Genomic DNA, 22,236 nt, shown 5'->3' with positions numbered 1-22,236 from the left:
GGTCCCACATGGCTCCCAGACCTCTCCTGCCGTGCCCGCTGCTCCCCTCAGCAGTGTATTTCATCACTCTGCCTGTTCTGTTCCCTGCTCTGGCTCTGGTGAATTCTCTCACCCTCTCGCGCTTCTGACTGTACCCAGTGCTTGTATAAATAAATAAATAAATCTTAAAAGAAAACAAAACAAAACATTTAAAAAAAAAGCAAAAGAAAAAATTAAATAGAAAATAACAAGTACTGGTGAGAATATAAAATGGTGTAACATCGAAGAGAAATAGTCTGGTGGTTTCTCAAAAATGAAAATTAAATTACCCTACTTTTGTACATACCCCCAAAACTAAAAGTGGAATTTCAGAGATGTTTGTACACCCTTGTTCATAGCATAATCCATAGAGAGATTATGGGTAAAGAAATATGGTACATGCACAAGGAACATTATTCAACCCTACAGAAGGCTGACACGTGACACCATGTGGATGAACCTTGAAGATGTTATGCTACAGAATTAAGTCAGACACTGTATGATTTCACTATCATAAGGTATCTATAGTCAAATCAGAGACAAAGAAAAAGGTATGGCAGTTGCCAGGGGCAAGGAAGACAGAAAATTGTTGTTCAATGGAGATAAAGCTTCAATTATGTAAGATGAAAAATTTTTGGATATTGGTTGTGATGTTATTCAATTATGATATGTCACATCATAAATAATGTTAATGTATACTTAACACTACTGATCTACCCACTTAAAATGGTTAAGATAGTAAATTTTATGCTATGTGTATATACCACAATTATAAACTGAAAAAGTGATGTAAAAAATAAAAAGATAACAAACATAACCATTCTAAATTCACCCTCACTTTGATTTGCATCTATTTGTCCTTAGGTTCACAAAAGTACCAAGAACTGGGTCCTTCTAGGTAAGTCTGTCCACCAGTGCTTGGGTAAACACAGCTTCAGAGAGGGTTCCAGAAATACAAAGTACGTTTCCACTGGCCTGACTTGGATTTCACTGGCATTTCCCCTTGCAAATATTCCTAGGCAAATACTAGAGGCAGAGTTTAGAAGAAAATAAAGCATTGTGTTTAGCAGAGAGGAGAGCAGATATTATTTAGCCATGTTATTTTAGATATGCCATATTCCAGTAACAGCTGGCAAGTTCTCTAAAGCATGGTTCAAAAGCTATAATTGCTGAATGGAGTTTCAAGAGAATTTACAGAAATGAAAGCGCATTGCTGCAGATTATTAACATAATCATCTCATTTATATTATAGACGAATACCTAAGATGTCTCCCAATTTGACACTTTACGAAACAGGTAGTTAATTAATGTAGGTAAAGCAGCATTTAACCTGAAGACTTCCCAGCAGGCATCTGGCAAGAGTGTAAAAAGCAGGAGAAAGAAAATAAGGAAGAGCAGAAAGAACAAAAGCGGGCTGCAGTCAAATTCTTGGAAACAGAAATCAGAGAAAGGAAGACCAGGGTCCTCCCAAGGCTCCTCTAAGGCTTTGGAACTTTGGTCTTACCAGTTCTTCATGGTTGCTTGATTTATTTTTGGTGTATCCATAAGGTGTGAGAATGAGCTGCCCACTACAATGTATGGTCAGGAAGCACAGAATGTTCTCCTTCTTGCTGTCTATTAAGCTGGAAACAGCCTTAGTCTCTGGTTCCGACACTGGTCCTGTCCCACAGAACTTTAAATCATTGCAGTCTTTAGATGACCCGACAGCTGGAATATAGAGGAAACAGCAGTCATCCTCCCTCAGGGCATCTGTGGGTGGAATCAGGACTTGCCCTTGTTTATTCTAGTTAGTTAGTCCTGGTAAGTCAGTTCACTTGGATGTTCATTCAAGGAAGAACTCAGAAAGACAGGAAGGTCAATGATCAGATTTAGAAACAAATTCCATGTTTACAGGATGGGGAGCAAGAAGCAAAATGAAATGGCATTTTCAGCAACTGTTACTTGAACTCATGGACCCTGAAACAAATGGTTGGGAACCAGTCCATGAGTCCAGGGGACAGGCCCTGGCCTAAGTCTCTTTCTCACTGTCTCATTGACTTGAAATTCACTACAGCTATTTTGCAAGAAAAATAACAAAACCCCCACTGTCCTTCTCACCAATAAGAATAAGGTTTATCAACTGAGCTGAGTGTCCATGCTGAGCTCTGTGTTCAGACCTCCCGTGTGGTCTCTCATCACCACAACCATCTACTGCTCTGATGGTATCACTACTGGCCTCGTGCTAAATCAGAGAACACTAAGGCAGAGAGATGAAGCAACTACAAAGATAGATGAATTACATGATTAAGAAGGTCATTTGCAAAAGGTGTATCTCAACTAATTGATATCTTTCATTGCTTTTTTTGTTCCATTTTTCTTGTGTTGTCAATTCATCTACAACCATGTACTTACTACACCAGTGTACATCAAAATTTCGATTGAGATCTGTCCCAAAACATGTGCCATTATTATGGGATGAACGGGATTTCCTCCAATGCCGATCCTGTAAGAGAGAAACACGGGGTGCTGCCTTTCTCAGGTCTCATAAATCAAGTGTTATGATAATGGGTGGTCCTGGAACGTGAAGAATGGCCCTGAGGATTGTCTGGAATACCGTGCCTTTACCATTGTGAGGCTTGTGCATATAGTTTTCAGTCTCACAAATGGGCTAGCAACCTTTAATAACAGGAACATCTATACAACCAAAAGCATACATACATGTAAACCATCAAATTAGAGGGAGTAGTTGGCCTTTTCCTCAGGAACAGATTATCAGTACCTGGTGGATGTGACCTGCTTAATCAAGGAAAACTTCGGAGAGTTATATTTTATGTTTGAATGACACAAGATGAAAGGGAAATAGCTTGGCAGATGGATAAAAGCTGTTGTGGGTGTATCAGAGATGGTCTCTGCACTCTGGAAGCAGAAGACCGATGAGTGGAGAAGGGGTAAAAGAAAACTTTTGCCCAGCAAGGTCAGAGAGAAGGACTTGACTCACAGACCAGACCAGAAGAGATTGTTTCAGAGAAAGTGGTCCAACAAAAGGTGCAATAGGGGAGTGGGAGAAATGAACACTTTCTAGAAACAGGGACTCATTTGTGGAGTGATATGCTTTTAGAAACATTTTAAAGACGAGGTGTTTTTTTACTACATAGAAAGTTATGTACAGTGTCTGCACCATCTATGAGTCATCACAATGTAAACTGAAGGTTCATGCATCATTTGTACCCCTCAGGCTTCTTGAACTGACTTGAGGTGTACAGAATGGTATGTGAATTTTATCACAGTATAATCGTGTTCAGTGGCAGTCCATCCTCAAACTTGAAGAAGGAAGAGTTGGAAAAAAGCTAAGTCTAGTTGAAAATATAGAAAACTGGAAAGAAATCAAAACAACAATAACAACAAAAAACTAAAGTACGTGCAAAACTTCAACTCTATGGTCTTTGACCTCCTCCATCCTGAACTTGGCTTAGATTGTTGGATTAAATATTTTGATTTTTATCCCAAACAAGTTTTTTCTTCACATGGTTTAATACTGATGACTGAGATCAGAAAAATGAACCTGAGTCAAGATCTATTGATAGCTTAAGAATTCACTGCAAGGATACAAAATCAACACGCAAAAGTCAGTTGCCTTCCTATACACAAACAATAAATCTGAAGAAGAAATCAAAAAAACCATCCCTTTTATTATTGAAACAAAAAAAATCAAATATTTGGGAATAAATCTAACAAAAGAGGTAAAGGACCTATATAAAGAAAACTATAAAACACTGTTAAAAGAAATAGAAGAAGACACAAAGAAATGGAAAGACATCCCCTGCTCATGGATTGGAAGAATAAACATTATTAAAATGGCCATCCTACCAAAAGCAATCTACAGATTCAATGCTATTCCAATCAAAATTTCAATGTCATTCTTCAAAGAAATAGAACAATTATTGATGAAATTCATATGGAATCACAAAAAACCCCGAATAGCCAAAGCTCTCCTGAAAAAAAAAGAAGGGAATGGAGGCATCACACTCCCAGACTTCAAACTCTACTACAAAGCCATAATAATCAAAACTGCATGGTATTGGAACAAGAACAGACACACAGACCAATGGAATCGAATAGAAAATCCAGAAATAAACCCACAGATTTATGGTCAACTAATCTTTGACAAAGGAGCAAAAACTATGCATTGGAACAAAGAAAGTTTGTTCAATAAATGGTGCTGGGAAAACTGGGTCGCTACATGCAAAAGAATGAAGCTTGACCACTACCTCACACCATACACAAAAATCAACTCAAAATGGATTAAAGAACTAGACATAAGACCTGAAACCATAAAATATATAGAAGGAAATATAGGCGAAACACTACGTGATTTGCACATCAAAGACATCTTTACAGACACATCACCCAAAGCAGTGATAGTGAAGGCAAAGATAAACAGCTGGGACTACATCAAATTAAAGAGCTTCTGTACAGCAAAAGAGACAATAACAAAAACAAAGAGAAACCCCACCAACTGGGAGAACATTTTTGCACACAACACTAATGATAAAGGACTGATCACAAAAATCTGCAAAGAGCTGATGAGACTCAACAACAACAAAGAAAATAATCCAGTCAAAAAATGGGCAGAAGAGCTAAAAAGAAACTTCTCTGAAGAGGAAATGCAAATGGCCAACAGACATGAAAAAATGTTCAACATCACTTGTAATCAGGGAAATGCAAATCAAAACTACCATGAGATACCATCTTACACCAGTGAGAATGGCACATATTAAAAAAACTAACAACAGCAAGTGTTGGCGAGGGTGTGGAGAAAAAGGAACTCTTCTGCACTGTTGGTGGGAGTGCAAACTGGTCCAACCACTATGGAGAGCTGTGTGGAGATTTCTGGACCTACTAAACATAGAGCTTCCATATGATCCAGCAATTCCACTCCTAGGTATTTACCCAAAGGACACAGAAACATCAATTCCAAAGAATACCTGCACGCCTATGTTTATAGCAGCACTATTTACAATAGCTAAGCTTTGGAAACAGCCCAAATGCCCAAAAATAGATGACTGGATTAAGAAGATGTGGTACATATATACCATGGAATATTACTCAGCATTCAAAAAAGATAAACACATGCAATTTGCAGCAACATGGATGGCGCTGGAAGGGATCATGCTCAGCGAAATAAGCCAAAAAGAAAAAGAAAAATACCGGATGGTCTCACTCATAGCAGGAATCTAGAAAACTTAAATAAGGGACCAGAAAAATGAATAACTATAAGAAAGCGAAAATCAAAATCAACAAAAAACTATGAACCAGAGACACTTTTGGGGGGTAAGGGGTGGGAGGGGAGGGATTGGGGTCAGAATGGGGGGGTTGCAATTGTATGGGGAATATAAAAATAAAATTTATTATTTAAAAAAAAAAAAAAAGAATTCACTGCAAGACCAAACCTGATGGACTCACCGTTGTCCAAGTGTAGATATAACCATCGACGTTAAGAACTGGAAGGACATAGAGGTCTAGGTTTCTAAGGAGATTTCTTATCTTTGAGTTGTCTTTATAATTTTGTAGAATCTAAAAATTTAAGAGAGAAATGTTTGTGATGGTCCTGGGAAAAGGGCTGTTTTTAATCTTCTATTTCAACTTAATTCTAAGAGATGACTGTGTCACCCTTCCACCCTTCAACTTTCCAACTTTAAGTTGCAACCCACCTCAGATGTCTTATTTGCTATGGAAGAAGTACTCAAATTTCAGCATGTATCAGAATTACCTGGGGTGCTGTTAAAAAACAGATTGGCCAGAATTTTCCCCTATTTCCACTCTCTCTCCCCACTAGATCAGAGGCGATGAGGTGGAGCCCAAGAATTTGTTTGCAGTTATACTAATGTTGTCAATCTGAGAATCATACTTTAATCGCTGCTCTTTGTAGCTTCCTTATGTTCGGGTTACTACAAAGACTGACAGAAAAAAGTACCTGATATGACTTTTAAAGGTTTTTGAATTAAGCTCACCGTGCTAGGTGTTTTCCATGTTAAACCTCTTGACCCACACAATTGACTCCTGCATTAGTCATTTCACATTTCTTTTACAAGTGAAAAACTAGAAGTCCTCATGTTAAAAAATTTGGCTATGATAACTAGAAAGAGGCAGGACCAGGATCCAAATTCATCTCTGATATCCAAGATGAATTTTCTTCTACATTTAAATATGTTTACCTTCCAATAAAAATGATCTTGGATGCATTAGAAAAATATCAAAATATTTAACTTTTTGCTCAAGTCATTTATTTACCCATTTCTCTTGGAGCCAAGGAGTAGCTCAGGAGAAAGTTGCATTGCTAACACATGAAAGAAGCACTCTTCCTAAATAGCGAAGACATGACATATATTTTGTGGGGGTGTTAACCATTATTAGGAAGTTAAAGACACTTACTTCTTTTACAAACCATTGGCAAAAAGCTGGGGCAATCCATTCTCTGGCATGAATTCCACAGTCCATCCAAATGATCTTCTTGGGGTCATTGGACGGCTGACTGATCTGGAAAGGACATACATGCTCCATTAACAAATGACCACTTGTTTTCATAAGCCACTGTGCAAAGCTACCAAGTTTTGGAAATTCCCCTAAAGGCGTCTTCCTTCTGTCACTGATTTTGAGTGAGGCAAGGGTGCTGGTAGAGATACCCAGCAACATGACTTTCCTTGACTACTCTTACCCCCCTGATGGTTGCCTAGGCTGCTGTTCTCAAGTCTACATGCTGATTCCGCACCATCCATGCAAAGCCTGATCTTCCCTATCCCTAAATTATTCCCTACTGTAAATAAAAAGCAGAAAAGCCCAAGCTACAAACAAGGAGACTTTCTACAAACTTGATGAAACCTTTATCACGACTGTTCACTGAATGGTAAAGGGCACAAGAGGGATTTGAGAATTGTTATATTCAAGAATCATAGGTAGGAAACATGAATCCAAGCCTTCACTTAAATTTCTGGGATCTATGATGCTATCCAAATACAATAATCTGCAATACTTATTAAATATTTAAATTCCCCTATCTTTAGAGACTCTTCCACTCCCAGTCAACTCAATCTTTTTCCTCTCTTCCCATTTGTCATTCTTGTACATCCGTTCAGCCCCTCTCCAGCAAAAAAAGATCCCCTTGTCTTGATTCAGAGGGGTGAGGTAGCTAGGAATTAACCACAGGTGGATTCTCTTTGGTGGAGGAGAAACTGTGAGCACACCCTTGTTTGTAATAGTCACATCTGGTTTAAATTTGTAAATGGCCTGGACTCCAGTTACTCATTGGAAGCCACTGGGAGCAGGGTTGATGACTTTTATCTCTGAGGAACTTAAAAATTGAGGTAAATACAGGTCAGGACATTTTTCATTTTTGCCTCACCCACTTGCAAAGCTGCCAGCATAACCTCTCATCTACCTTTTGCTTTCATTTTTATAAGTACATCTTTTATGAGTTAAAACATTACTTTTATGAGTTAAACATTAGTTTTATGAGTTAAAAAGTTAGTTTTATGAGTTAGTTTTATGTTTATTATATTGTTTACTTATTATAAATTCTATTCTTTAAAATCTGGCCTGGACAGAGGATGTGTCAGTGTCTTTTCAGCTGAATCAGCTCAGAGTTTATTGCTCTATGGAAAACCATATAAGTAGGTGAATTCTATTCTAGATTCAATACATTTTTTATAGTTGTAGATAACTCTCAAGTCTGGAGCTATTCCTTGTCAATACAGATGTCTATAGGAAGTGGTAAAAGGGCAGTGAGCTGAGTAATGCAAGTAAGACTCATTTCGAAGCCCAGTTGCTTCGGCAGTGTTCATGGCAGAGCGGCTCCTGGCCAGTGGTGCCTGTATCCCCTGCATCACCTGGCACTTGTTAGACATGCATGGAGGCTCTAAAACTTAAATGTACTTCCAAATCTCCTGGAGGAGGTCTTGTTAAAACACACATAACTGAGCCCTACCCTGGAGTTTCTGACTCAGTAGATCTGCAGTACAACCCAAGAATATGTGTTTTCTTTTTCTTTTTTTAAAGATTTATTTATATATGCATAAAAGAACTGGGGTATAGGCCAGAGGTGTGGGAGGTGAGAGGATTCACCAGAGACAGAGTGAAACAGAACCAGCAGATTGACTGAAGTACACTGCTGAGGGGAGCAGCAGGCGAGTCAGGAGAGGTCTGCTGCACCCATGTGGGTTGTTCTCTGACTGGCCGGGGATCGAACTTGTGCTGAAGTGGCTGCAAATAGCTTGATAGCTCTGTCTTTAACCCCTGCGCCACCAGAGAGCTCCCTGCTTCACATGCATTTCTAACCCAAGTATTCAGGTGATGCAGATGCTGCTGGTACAGAGACCACATTCGAAAACCACTGCCTTGGTGCAGTGGTTGTCCATCCTAGCTACACACTGGAGCTTCCAAAGCATGCCCAGTCCCTTCTGGAACAATTAGGTCAGAATTCTTGTCGGTGGGAACCAGGCATCAGTAATTCTTGAAGCACATAGGTGATTTTAATGTGCAACCAGTATTGAAAATCACTGGTCTAGAACCAAGGGCTCCAAAGGACTGGCACTGGGGAAAGTGGCCATTCATGTCATATGAAAAAGGAGAACCTGGAGGACCTGGAGACCAGGTTCTCTCCTGGCTATGTTGCTGTGTGAACTTGCCCAAGTCTTTGTTTCCTCAACTGTAAAATGAAGGGAAACAAAGCTGAAGATTATTATTTCCAAAAATGTTTTTTGAAAAAGAACAAATTTAGGGCCACCCTGGTCACACAAGGGGTTAAGACACAACCTATGAAGCTCTCGGCAGCCACTGCAGCATGAGTTCAATCCCTAGCCAGGGAGCTACCCACATGGTACAGCAGACCTCTCCTGTCTCGCCCACTGCTCCCCTCAGCAGGGTATTTCAGTCAGTCTGCCTGATCTGTTCCCCACTCTGTCTCTGGTGAATCCTCTCACCCCCTACACCTCTGGCCTGTATCCCAGTTCTTGTATGCATAAATAAATAAATCTTTAAAAAATAAATAAATAAATAAAAAGGACAATTTTTGAAAAGCCCAAAATACACATGAAAGTGAACTGAGTCCAGTTGATGCATGAGTGGGAGAGTTTCCCTCATGCTGCCCTTTCTTTCCCAGCTTGGTGGGAGCATGTGAGGCCCAAGAACTTCAGACTGAAAACCACTCACCTAGAAAGTGCAAGGTCCTGACCAGCCACCACCCACGATGCTAAGGCCCCCAGCCTGAGTTGGGACAAGGGAGCCCCAGCATGAAGAAAGTTAAGGAATAAGCTGTTCTACTTCTGGGCCATACTCTTTTTAAGTCCTAGGCCCTTGGTCTTACCCAACCATTCCTAATTCTCTTTACTCCAGAAGTGGATTCCATCCAGATTATTAAGGTGTAAAAGCCTTCACAAATTTTGCATTTTAAAAGGCTATTTTGGGGTGCAAAAGGGAAAGCCTTCCTGCACTGCTTCTTTTAAGCTTGTCCACTTTTCTGAACAAGAGCCCCTAAGCAGTGAATAAAACCTGTGGGTGGGCCAGGAGCACTCCTTGCTGAATAGGATCATACTCAGCCTTCTCACTCACCTTAAAATAATACATGGGCCGCATCTCATAAGTCATCCCAAGGTAATGCTGAGTTACCACGTCCTTGTACTTCTCAGCTATCTGGCTCATCCACTGATAGATCTGTAACAACCAGAGAGGACAATAAGAAGATTGTTGCTTGCCTCTAATTAAGATAATTGCGTCTTCTTATGATACTGCACTCTGGACTCTCCTCTATAGATATGGCAATAACTCTATGTGAAATGAACTCGGAGTTGAAACCAATAAATTATTATTGTCCTTCTCCCATTTTCTTTAAAGATCTACTTTGCCACCAAGTCCCTGTTGAACTTCGCAGATCAAACTCTTACTGATATTTAACAATTTTACAAAAACAGATCTTTCAAACGGTCACTGGACTTCCATGTGGGCCCCAATCAAGTCAGAATTTTCAGGATTATTTTGCAGAATCTTCTTAAGTCTTGGATACCAAAAATACCCTTTGCTAATGTCCATGATTACAGATTAAAGAGCTGGATGTGCCCTTCATAGAACATGCCAACATGCCCTCAGAAGTTTCTAAGTTAAACACAAGTTAATCATTTTGATTAAACTGAGCAGACCTAAGTAGATGCTGATTTACTTACAATTCTTACACTGTGCAAGCCAATAAGATGGAGTTATATAAGAGTGAATGGAATAAGAGAATTCACAAACATGGCATATTAAGATAATTATTGGGATGTAACTGGATAATTTCCACACTCAATTCTTTCTTGTGTCAATTCTTTCTTGCACTCTTTGAAGATTTTTTGGGAAATATTAAGATATTCCTGAATACTTTGAGAACAAATGATTCAAGTCTGTCTGGAGGGTAATGTGTATCTATATACCAAATGTAGATATGCATATTCTTTAACCCAGCAATTCCATTTTTAAAATTTATACTCAAAAAAGGTTTTGCATAATGTCACACACACATACACACCCCACATATATGCATATATAGTAGTTAATTTTTTTTTTTTACTGTGTCTAGTTTTAGAAACCACCAAATTTATTTTGGTGAAAATACAAATATTTCTTCGAAAAAAGGTTTCTCTCTTAAAAACCATTGCCTGTGTTCCTGACATCCTATGGAAAATGCCATATTTTCAACTCTATCTGCTTCAAAAAGGCTTCTTCCTTCTCTGTCCTGAGCCCAGACATACATGGACTCTGCCCTGCTTAAACCAACCAAGGGTTTGAATAAGAGTCAGCTTTAATTTTGTTCATGTTCACAAGAGCAAAATAGGTTAGAATGTACTTTTCCCCTTTTTTGTCATTAATTTATCTTTTTATTAGATATCACAGGATTTGTAGTATGAATGACGTGAAAGTTGAGTCTATCAAACTCAGTGCACCGGCAAATCTCAACCTCTTGTTTTGAACCCCTCCAGTCTGTGGGTATCACCAGCGAACCACCTGTCCATCCTGAAGCACCAGTGACTGCCAGGGCCTCCCACCCCGTGCCCTGCTCACCTCCCCCATGGGGTGGTATCTGTTATACTGATAGGTCTCCAGGCTCCATGGACTCGCTGTCTCCGCAACCTCTGGTCCAGGTTGTGCTAGGGATCTGAAAAGGAAGACAGTCAGGCAGAAAGTAGTGACGCAACCAAGATATCATGAGAGTTGGAAAATTGATGGGAAAAGTAGGATTTGGAGGAAGAAAGCCAGCTCTGAAGTCCTGGCTCTGGGATTCAGTAGTCATAAGACCCTGGAAAACCCCTGAGTGTCTGCCCTGCAGCTTCTTCATGGGCCATGAGGACAGTCAGACCAGTCTTGCAAGGAGAATTGTAGGATATTGTAAGGATCAGCCTGGGAGATGTTGGAGATGCAAATGCTTTTAAATTTGTAAAGGAAATAACTGCTAAGATTTATTGAATTGAAATGAATTATGAGACATTCACTGGTTTAGGCAATTTAAATCTCATTTACTTCTCTTCAAAACTCTGATCTAGGTATCACCATTTTATAACAGGTAAAGATAATAAGTATCTTATTATCCCCATTTCAGAGATGAAGCTATTAAGTCATAGAGAAAGTGTTACTGGGATTTAAAGCCTGGCAGTCTGACTGAAGAACCTGCATTATTACCCATTGAACTGTATATAAAAAAGCTCATCTTTAGTAATGGTTTATATTTTTTAAAATAAAACTTATTTAGACGAGTTTTAGGTTCAAAGCAAAATTAGACAAAAAGTACAGAGTTCTCATATAATCCCATATTCATCCCCTCCCCCCCCAACAACCTCTTCCACTATCAACATTCCACACCATCATTACAATCACTTCACCCATACTGACATATCATTATTTCCCATGCCCACAGCTGCATTAAGGGTCACTTGGTGTTATTTATCTATGATTATGGACAAATGTAGTATCATATGGAACAGTACCACTGCCCTAAAAATCCTCTGGTATCTGCCTATTCATCCCTCCCTCCCCCACGTACCCTGGCAAACACTGTTGTTGTTTTTTTTAATCTCAATTATTTTATCTTTTCAAGAATGTCATGTGGCTAGAATTACACACTAGTTAGCCTATTCAGTTTGGTTTCTTTCACTTATACTTCCTCCACATCTTTACATGGCATAATAGTGCATTTCCTATTAATGTCATATACTGTCCTGTTGTCTAGAAGCAGTTTATTTGTCCATTTACCTTCTAAAGGATATCTTGGGTGTTTCCAAGCATGATTAAAACTGCTATGAACATTTACATGCAGGGACTTGCATGGACTTAAGTATTCAATTCATTTGGGCAAATACCAAGAAGTATGATTGCTAGTTCCTATGGTAAGAGTGTATCAGATTTATGATACCATTTTGCATCCCCACCAGTAATGTATGACAGTTTCTGTTGCTCCACATCCTTGTCAGCATTTGGTGTTGTCAGTGTTCTGGATTTTTGCCATTCTTATAGGTATCTCATTGGTTTAATTTGCAATTTCTTAATGACAAGATGTTGAACATCTTTCACACGCTAACTTGCCACCAATATATCTTCTTTGGTAAAGTGTCTATTTAGATCTTTTATTCATTCCTAGATCAACTAGTTTCTTTTCTTAATGTTGAGTTTTAAGGACTCTTTGTATATTTTGCATAACAGACCTTTATCAGATTCCTTTCACAAATGTTTTATCCCAGTTTGTAGTTTGTCTTCCCATTGTCTAAACACTGTATTTTTTAGTTGGTTTTTAATTTTAATGAAGTTCAAGTGGTCAGTTATTTCTTTCATGGAATGTGCTTTTGGTGTTGCATTTAAAAAGTCATCAGCATAGTCAGAGTCATCTAAGTTTCCTCATCTATTATTTCCTGGGGAGAGGCTATAGTTTTGCATTTTACATTTAGGTTTATAATCCATTTTGAGTTAAGACTGTAAGGTCAGTATCTGGATTCACATTTTTTGTGTGTTGATATCTGGTTGTTTCATCACCATTTGTTGAAAGTAGTATTTTGCTAGTTGTATTGTCTTTCTTATATTCAAAGATCAATTGATTATATGTATGGGTCTATTTCCATACACTGTGTTCTAGTCTATTAATCTGTCTTTTTTTTTTTCACCAATATCACACTATGTAATCAAGTAGTTTTATAGTAAGTCTTGAGGTTGAATAGCATCAGTTCTCTGACTTTGTCCTCCTGTAGTATTATGTTGGTTATTCTGTACCTTTTGCTCCTCCATATAAAATTTAGAAATAGTTTATCAATATCCACAAAATAACTTGCTAGAATTTTGATTGGGATTGTGTTGAATTATAGGTCAAATTTGTGTCTTCTTATCCATGAATATGGACAATCTCTTCATTTACTTTGTTCTTATTTGACTTATGTCATTAGAGTTTTGTTGTTTCCTCATATAGATCTTATACATATGTATAAGCATTTCATTTTTGGGGGCAATGGTATAAGTGATAATGTGGTTATAATTTTAAATCCCACATGTTTATTACTATTATAGACAAGTGATTGACTTTTGCACATTAGCCTAGTATGTTCAACTTTGCTATAATTGCTTATTTTTTGGTTTGCATTATTGTCATTTCTTTCAAATTTTCTGTATAAATGAGCATGTCATCAGTGAACAAAATCAGTTTAATTTTTTCCTTCCCAATCTGTTTGCCTTTCATTTCCAATACCTTTCCTATGGTACTAGCTAGGACTTCAAAAGCAGTGGTGAAAGTGAACGTCCTTACCTTGTTAACGATCTTAGCAGAAAAGCTTTTAATTTCTCACCAGTAACTAAGGTTTTAGTTGTAGTTTCCTACAGTTTTTCTTTATGAAGTTGAGGAAATGCCCCTCTATTCCTAATTTACTAAATGTGCATAGAATTTTGTAAAAAGCTTTTTCTATATCAATGATCATGTGTTTTTTTTTTCCATTTTAAGCCTAATGATGTGATTGATTACATTAATTGATTATTGACTGTGAATCCCGCCTTGCATACCTTGGGTATATATCAATTGGTTATATGGTATATAATTCTTTTTATACATAGTTGGATTCAATTGCTAATAGTTGCTTGTGAGTTTTTACATGTATGTTCTTGATATATATTGCTCTTTTTATATAATGTCTTTGGTTTTGGTATTGGGTTAATACTGTCTTCATAGATGAGTTAGAAAGTATTCCCTCTGCTTCTATATTCTGGAAAATAATGGGCATAATTTTTTCCTTAAATGTTTGGAAGAAATTACCAGTGAGTCCTTCTGGACCTGGTATATTTGGTTCTGAAAGATTATTAATTATAGATTAAATTTTTAATAGATATGGCCCTATTCAGATTGTCTGTGGTTTATCTTAACAAATGGTTTAATTAAACTATTCAGTGCCTCTTCTATGCCAAATTCTGTAACACATTCATGTATTTTATATAATTTACTCTCCTTAGAACTCTGTGAAGTATTATCAGCCATGTTGTACAAATAAGGTAACTAAGGCCAAGAAAATTTAAGTAACTTGCAAATAGTTTTAGTACTAGTAAGTCATACAGCCAGTATTCTGTCTCTAAGCCATACACAGGCTTAATGTTTTTTAGGAAATGGGGTTATATTTTCTTTATGAGAGCATGCTAACTGATAATTCATTGACCCAACAAATACAATATGGAGCAATTTCCATGTTAATCACACTAGGATGTGAGATTTGGCCTGGATAAGTAAGCTTTTGGCTTGTGATGCTACATTGCATGGCAGTGCATAACAGATCTAATAAGCAAACGTTTCAATAACTTTTATCTATTTTCCCACAACTTTTCCCTTGACATTTATGGCATAATATCTTTTCTTTCCCTGAGTCTTCATTTCCTTATCTGTAAGTGGGAATAATACTTAATTCGTGCTTAATATGGAATACAATTTCTGACACCTAATCAATGCTTAATGTTAACACACAGTAATAGCGCAAAACAAAGCAAAGAGGAAACACTATTTAGCTGCAAAGATATTAAAAATAATAAAAATTGTATGAAGAATAATTTAACCATCTAACTGGTATGTCTTCAGACAGTACCAAACTACAAAATATTTTGATAGTTAATTAAAATTCAAGTTCCATTCATATACATAACTCTATTAACTGGATTGAAGAAATTTTAATTATTTAACCTGGTTCATTCAGTAACATGGACCTCAATCATAACTGTAATGGAAACGATTTTCTCTGCAAAAATTCCAGGACTTTAAACAGATACATTTATTCTTTTTTATTATTATTAATGGCAATAATTTGAACTTAATTTGAACTTAACAGAACTTAATAGAAACTCTTTGACCTCACAATTGTAAATGTTTTTAGATTGTTGAATAAATTTTACCTTAATGGCTTTTGCAAGTGAAAATCTCATGAGACTGGATTGTCTAAATAATTAGTTAAAACAATAAAATTAATTTTAGAAGATTAGAGAAAGCAAATGTTATTAAAATTGCAATCATTGAAGAGCAATATGTTTCTCCATGCTATTCAGGGATTTGTTTCTAATATTTATCATTCATTTAATTTTTTTTTATAAGCAAGAGTAATTCAGAGTGAGCTATTTCAATATAGAATATATACTGGTGCAAGTAATATCTTGAGGATGACTGATTTATAAAACATCATTTTATAAAAAATATGTACATCCCCCGGTGTATTTAAAACTCATAAAATTCAATCTGCATATAAATTTCTACAATCTACATATGAATATATACATTTCATGTCTTTATTAGATAACCAGCATATTTATCTATTTATATAATAACACTATTTCATTTTTATTGAGTCCTATATGTTAGGTAGCTACTGGTCAAAGCACTCATATCATCTTATTTAATCCATTCAATAAACCAATAGTTGGTACTCTATGCAAAAATAGTAATAGATAGTAGCAACAGAAAGGTAGATTTCTGGGACCTCCCTGGTGGCACAGAGGTTAAAAACACCGCTATCAAACTATCAAGCTATCATGCTATCAAGCTATCACCAGCCATTACAGCATGAGTTTGATTCTCTGGCCCACCAGGGAGGTGACCCGCATGGTACAGACCTCTCCTATCTCGTTCACTGCTCCTCTCTGCAGTGTATTTCAGTAGATCTGTCTATTCTGCTCCCCACTCTGTCTCTGGTGAATCATCTCACTCCCCCCATCCCACACACCTCTGGCCTACACCCCAGCTCTTGTATGCATAAAAAAAATTTTAAAAATCTTTTTTTAAAAAAATAAAGAAAAGTAAATTTCTTTCTTACAGAATTTAAATTACTTAAGGGATTAAGATATAGATACACGAAAAACAAAATCTCTTAGTCATTAAATAATAAGGCATGAGGTGTGATAAACTAGTGCCTGGTTAACTGCTGCTTAAATGGTTCACTAAGTGTTTTGAGGGCAGGTAAAGGGGAATCCTGAACCAAGCATAGACAGTAATAACAACTAACAGTTACGCATGCCAGCCAGCACTGTTCTCAGGTCTTGATTTATGCTCTAAGTCCTCAGTGCACATCACTGATAGGCTCTTAGAATCTGAAACTTTAAGTGAAAAGAGGTATAAGGAAAGTCAGTCTTCGATAACATCACTGTCTGGGACTGTTTTCCTCTCATCAACATGAAAATGAAATGACCTCAAATGAAAAGTTGTTGAGGACCTGCTCTGTGCGTGTGTGTGTGTGTGTGTGTGTACACTCACATACCCCTAACATACATACATACATGTATGTGTATACATATTTAATTCTAACAACAATCCTAAAGTTAAACACTAAAATTCCAGGTTGCTGTCTTTTTTTAAAATGTATTGTTGCATAGGGTAAATTAGATTTTATTATACTCCAGAAAATGAGCATATAATTGTTATTAGTCAAATTTTAAAAACTCCCTCTGATTTGGACTATAGAGCAAAATAAGTATCAGCATTGCCAAGTCATTAAAAAAAATAATTTTAGTGCTCTTTCAGAATGCAGAGGACAGGGAATGAAGCAAGAGAAGGCTATCTTTTTGGTGGCTGCCTTCTTCCTCACCCCTCAAACTGGCTGTCCTGCCCGCGGTGTCCTGCCAGGAAGTGAGATTATTGAAGATGCTTTCACAGCAGCACTGGGCCAGGAATGGTGGCTGTTCAGAGAATCTGTTCCTTGCTTCACACAGCTGAGCTCCTGGATGAGTCTTTCTTTATCACAGCTATCTGCTCCGTGGGGCAGGAAACTCAGTACACAAAAAAGCAGGACTGGCACCTGGGGAATTGTTGTTTCAGTTGGGTTGGTATTCCCTGAAAATTTCCTGAAAATTATTTCAGGAAATAAATTAAAGGTAACTGAAGGGCCTCCCCGGTGGCGCAGCGGTTGAGCGCTGGGTTGTGAAGATGCCCGCAGCCTCTGCAGTGCAGGTTCGATCCCCGGCTGCTCCCCGGCCACCAGAGGAGGGTCCCACATGGCGCGCAGACCTCTCCTGCCGCCCGCTGCTGCTCCCCCAGCAGTGTACTTCGGTCCTTCTGCCTGCTCTGCTCCCTGCTCTGGTGAATTCTCTCACCCTCCCACGCTTCTGACTGTACCCAGTGCTTGTATGTATAAATAAATAAATAAAACTTTAAATAAATAAATAAATAAATAAATAAATAAATAAATAAATAAATAAATAAAGGTAACTGAACACCATAAGCACCAACATGCGGCTCTCCCCCTGCTAATGGCTGCAAAATACGAGCGTATACTGCCTCCTAAACCAGGCACTGAAAGACTGGGTCCATGCAATTTGCAAAAAAAGTGAACCTTATGGGATTTGAGTGAAAACCCCTGATCTTAAAAGTGCTTATCATTTTTACACAAAATTAAGCACAATACTTAAGCCTCAGAAAACCAAATACTTAGTTCAGGAAAGGTTTAAACCATCTACTTACAAAAGGCAGTAGGTACCCTGTTTCTAGGCAATTTCTTGGGTGATGAATAATACATGTAGAGAGAGAAGGAAAAAGCTGGCTAATCCTCCAAATTATCACTAGTTTCATCTCACCCAATCAGACATGAAGATTATTGTATGTTGTGTTTTCTTTTCAAATAAGAATGTTTAACAGAGAAAATGATCTTTTGGGGCAGATTATTAATAAATACTGCAGATCAAAGATGTCTGGTAGAATTTTGACTAGAATGTATAAAGTGGCAAAAAATACTAATGAATATTGAGGCAAATTGTGTATTTAAATACTTAGTGAAAAAGTTATATGAATATTTCATGATGATAAAGCATTTTCAACTTTGTTTTCCTGCTTACAAAATTAACATTTACTAACAGAAAATTTAGAAGGCATGAAGAGCAGACAAACAGAAAAGGAAAATAAGACTCATTCTCAATAATCCCACCTTCCTGTGTTAACAACCACTGTTGATATGTTGGCAAATTTCTCACCAGCCTCTTATCTGTCCATGGTCTTTTCTTAAGCATTGTTCAAATTATATCTGTATATAATTTTGCATTTACTCTTTGTATTCTATATTCTACTGGGGACATTTCCTCAAACCAATGGCAACTCCTTTTGTTATTTTTAATGACTGCCTAATCTTTGACAGTACATATATGTTACATAGCATCATGTATTTAAATATTGCTGTATATAATGAATATTAAAGTTTTCTCTTTTTAAATTGTAAACAATTCTTAGGTTAATGAATGTATGCAATAAATCTATTTTCTTTTCTTTTTTTTCTCTGTACTATTATTTCTTTTCTTTTTACACTTTTCGAGGTTCGTTTTTTCTTTTTTTTTCCCCCTGTGTACTATTATTAATTTCTATTTTATTATTTATTTTATTTTTTAATTATTTTTATTTTAACATTTTATCATTTTTTACTTTTTTAGACAATATTTGCTTCCCACCACCCCCTCAAATTGAGTCCCCATAGAATCTCCTTCTCCAAGGCCCCATGCACCATCACCACAGTCCCGTGTTCCTCCCTCCCTCTCATGCTTCTCCCTCCTCTTCCCCTGCAGTGTATCTCTGGTTTATAATTGTCTGTTTTTGCTTTGTTGTGTTTTGTACTGTTATTATTTTTTTTTACACTGATGTCTTATTTCCAACTATTTTCTTGAGCTATATTTCCAGGAAAAAGAATTAGCAGGCTCAAGTGGTTAAACGTTTTCAGGACATTTGATTAATATTGCTAGATCCCGAATAACTCCACAGACATGCACTTTTATTGGAGGTGAGATATGTGAGAGACCACCTCGATAAATGCTCCAGAGGAAGATTACCAAATTTGTAAATTTTGTTCACCTTATTTTTTAGATTATCTTTACATCACACATAGTGAATGCTATCAAACTTATGTTTGGAGTTGATAAAAGTCATAAAAGTAGACATTATTTTATATCAGTAAATATTTTTGAAAATGAAAATAACAAGGAGCAGGACTAGCAGACTTGAAGTGTTTTCCTTGGCTGCATTCATGGAGGGCTGCTGTTGATGGCAGCCATTTTGTCCTATTATCTGACCCTGATCTCATCCATAATTTAACTTGGGTGTAGAAATCAATTTTTTAAGGAAAAGTTTTATGCATCGTTCGAGTAAAATATTTGCAAAAGTAAGAATAATTGCAAGAAGGAAGGGAAATCACAAAGATAGCGGTGCCTATGGGGTACATATTTTTCTTTTATATATTTTGAGTTTTTTATTATATTTTGTATTCTGTAATAATGCAGATTTTAGTATAAAATCTCTTTTCTCAAACTATTGATTTTTTTCATAATCATTATTCTAGTGGATGAATAATATACAACTGTCATATATTTACATAACCTATCATGGAACACTTGGGTTGTTTCCAAATATTATAATATTTAAAATAATATGTATATTATAGTTAGGGCTATATCTCAATGCTTAAAAATATTTCCCTACTTTGTTTATTTCCTCAGTATAGATTTCCAGATGCAGGGATACTAGGTCAAAAGATGCGAAGTTTTAAGGCTCAAGGTATTTTCAAGCAAGTTGAATTTGTTTGCAATCAAAGGCCTGTGTCCTTTTGGATGGAGAGAGCAGCCAGGGTCTGTATGAAAACAAGTAAGCTGGTGCAAACATGGGTTATGCCCAAACAAGGTTTGGGCATCATATGGATCCTCAACTGTCTTTATATATTTGAAGTCAGACTGTGAAGCTAAGGGACAAATTCAGGTCACAAGTTGGGGACAAAAATCAGAGTAAATGCTCTGTTGTGAGAGCAAATTCATTGCCACATTCGCAGCTATGAAGCAGAAGAGGAAACCCTGATTATAGCCCCACATTTGATGCAATATGCCAAATGAGCAAAATAATGAGCTATGCATGAACATAAGAAAACGCACTTTAAATGGAAACTACATCATACATATATAGACAAAGATTTTAAAATACAGACACACACACATACACACATATATACATATATATCAAATATTTAGAGATGGCATTATTCATTGCATATAGGAAAAGAATACAAAAGTGGGTAAGTGGCATGAATGGGCAATTTATAAACTATTAAAATGAGCAATAAACAATATATCATAGTTAACCTTACTAGAAATCAACAAAATGTAAAGTAAGTGAACCGTTATTATTTTTCATTTGTCAAATTGGCAAATATTTTAAAAAATGCCTTCATATGCTATTGAAAGTGTAAACAGGTGCAAGTTTTTTAGATGGGAATAAGGCTATGTGTAACAGATTCTTTTTTTTAACTTCAACCCAATACTCCACTTCTTATAATTTACATTAGGGAAATAAACAAAGATTTGCGAAAATAAAAAACATTATAGTTAAATGTTTCTCATGGTATTATTTTCAAAAATGACTAAGTAGAAAGCAACTAAATGCCCCATTGGGTAACAATGATGGAATTATTAGAAATTGCAGTATATTAAATGAATTATGAATGTCATAGGAAAATTTCTATAATAAACTAAAAAAAATTTTACTAAAGTACTCTATATGTAATTTTCTATCTATCTACCCTAAAACATTAACAGTAATTTTCTGTTAGGGAAATTATCTGGTAGTGTAAAACATCCTAAATATTTTCCTTATAATTAAAATAATGTGATTTATTGAGAAAGTGACAGAGGGATATAAAATTTTCATTATAATTTCCCCCTTTCAATCACAAAGCATGGCATATCTTTTGGTACTTATCTATGCTTATTAGATATTTATTCAAAGACTATCAATGTTCAGTGCCTCCCTGGCAGTGCAAGAGGTTAAGCACAGCACTGTGAAGCTATCTGCAGCCTCTGCAACATGAATTAGATTCCCGGCCAGGGAGGTGACCCACAAGGCTCAGCAGACCTCTCCTGTCTCGCCCGCTGCGCCCCTCAGTATTGTATTTCAGTAGATCTGCCTGTTCTGCTCCCCACTCTGTCTCTGGTGAATCTTCTACCCCCCACCCTGCACCTCTGGCCTGTACCCCAGTTCTTGTATGCATAAATAAATAAATCTTTAAAAAAACAGAAAAAAGAATATTAATGTTCAGTGATAAAACTTCAGCAATCTCTATTATTTTCATCTCATGGTGGTATGAATAGGAGAAAGAGGGACAAATCAAGCTGATTGATGTTGAGAAAATCTTTCCAGTTATTGAATATTATAATCGTCAACCATTCCTCCCATTTCATACTCACCTATATCCTAGCCCCCCAAGAACGAGCACCCAGAAGAGGTAAGAGATCACAAGCAGCTGTTTCATTCTTCTGCAGAGAGAGCAGGAAATCTTGAGTTTCCCTCACAGGCCAGCAGACCAAATGTCTCTTGTCAATCCATCAAGGCGTTGGTTTTGACAATCAAGATAAATCAGTTAGTGAACAACTCAGCTGAAGCACATGCAAGCAGTTCCTTCATTAACCCTATCATTTCCTCAAACAGCTTTTTTTAATAGTGAAAAATACTACCATTTTTCTTTTCTGCTCTAAAACCAAATTTACATGAACTTTTGTTCCAGAAAGAAGTTTCTTCTCTAAGCAAGGCCCCCTATTACCTGTACTCACAGGCTGACCAGCTGCTCCCTCACACTGTTTCCATCATGCAGGTCTGATAGACATAATAAATGATATATTTGAAATGCTTATTAGATACCCAGGGATTGTCAAGTGGGCAGTGGCTATGGCAGGCTGGCGCTCTAGAGGACTCTGGAGTAAGGTGCA

At 36.9% G+C, this 22,236-nt stretch overlaps 1 protein-coding gene across 1 annotated transcript in view; it reads right to left on the bottom strand.

Annotated features, from left to right (window-relative positions):
- The window catches only part of CPO (carboxypeptidase O), a 29,974-nt gene extending 8,169 nt beyond the window's left edge, over positions 1-21,805 (bottom strand). The window contains exons 1-7 of the mRNA XM_037521886.2: positions 21,718-21,805; positions 11,083-11,176; positions 9,601-9,702; positions 6,430-6,534; positions 5,461-5,571; positions 2,410-2,500; positions 1,523-1,725 (exon numbers count right to left, since the gene is read on the bottom strand). Coding sequence (XP_037377783.1) covers positions 1,523-1,725; positions 2,410-2,500; positions 5,461-5,571; positions 6,430-6,534; positions 9,601-9,702; positions 11,083-11,176; positions 21,718-21,782 — 771 coding nt within the window. The 5' untranslated portion in view covers positions 21,783-21,805. The remainder of the gene's footprint in view (positions 1-1,522; positions 1,726-2,409; positions 2,501-5,460; positions 5,572-6,429; positions 6,535-9,600; positions 9,703-11,082; positions 11,177-21,717) is intronic.
- Positions 21,806-22,236: the final 431 nt, after the last annotated feature.

Source organism: Talpa occidentalis, unplaced genomic scaffold (assembly GCF_014898055.3).
Source record: "Talpa occidentalis isolate TD23 unplaced genomic scaffold, MPIMG_talOcc4v2.1 talOcc4.3, whole genome shotgun sequence".
NCBI lineage: Eukaryota > Metazoa > Chordata > Mammalia > Eulipotyphla > Talpidae > Talpa > Talpa occidentalis.
The sequence above is the reverse complement of the archived record's forward strand: the minus strand, read 5'-3'. Positions and strand labels throughout refer to the sequence as shown.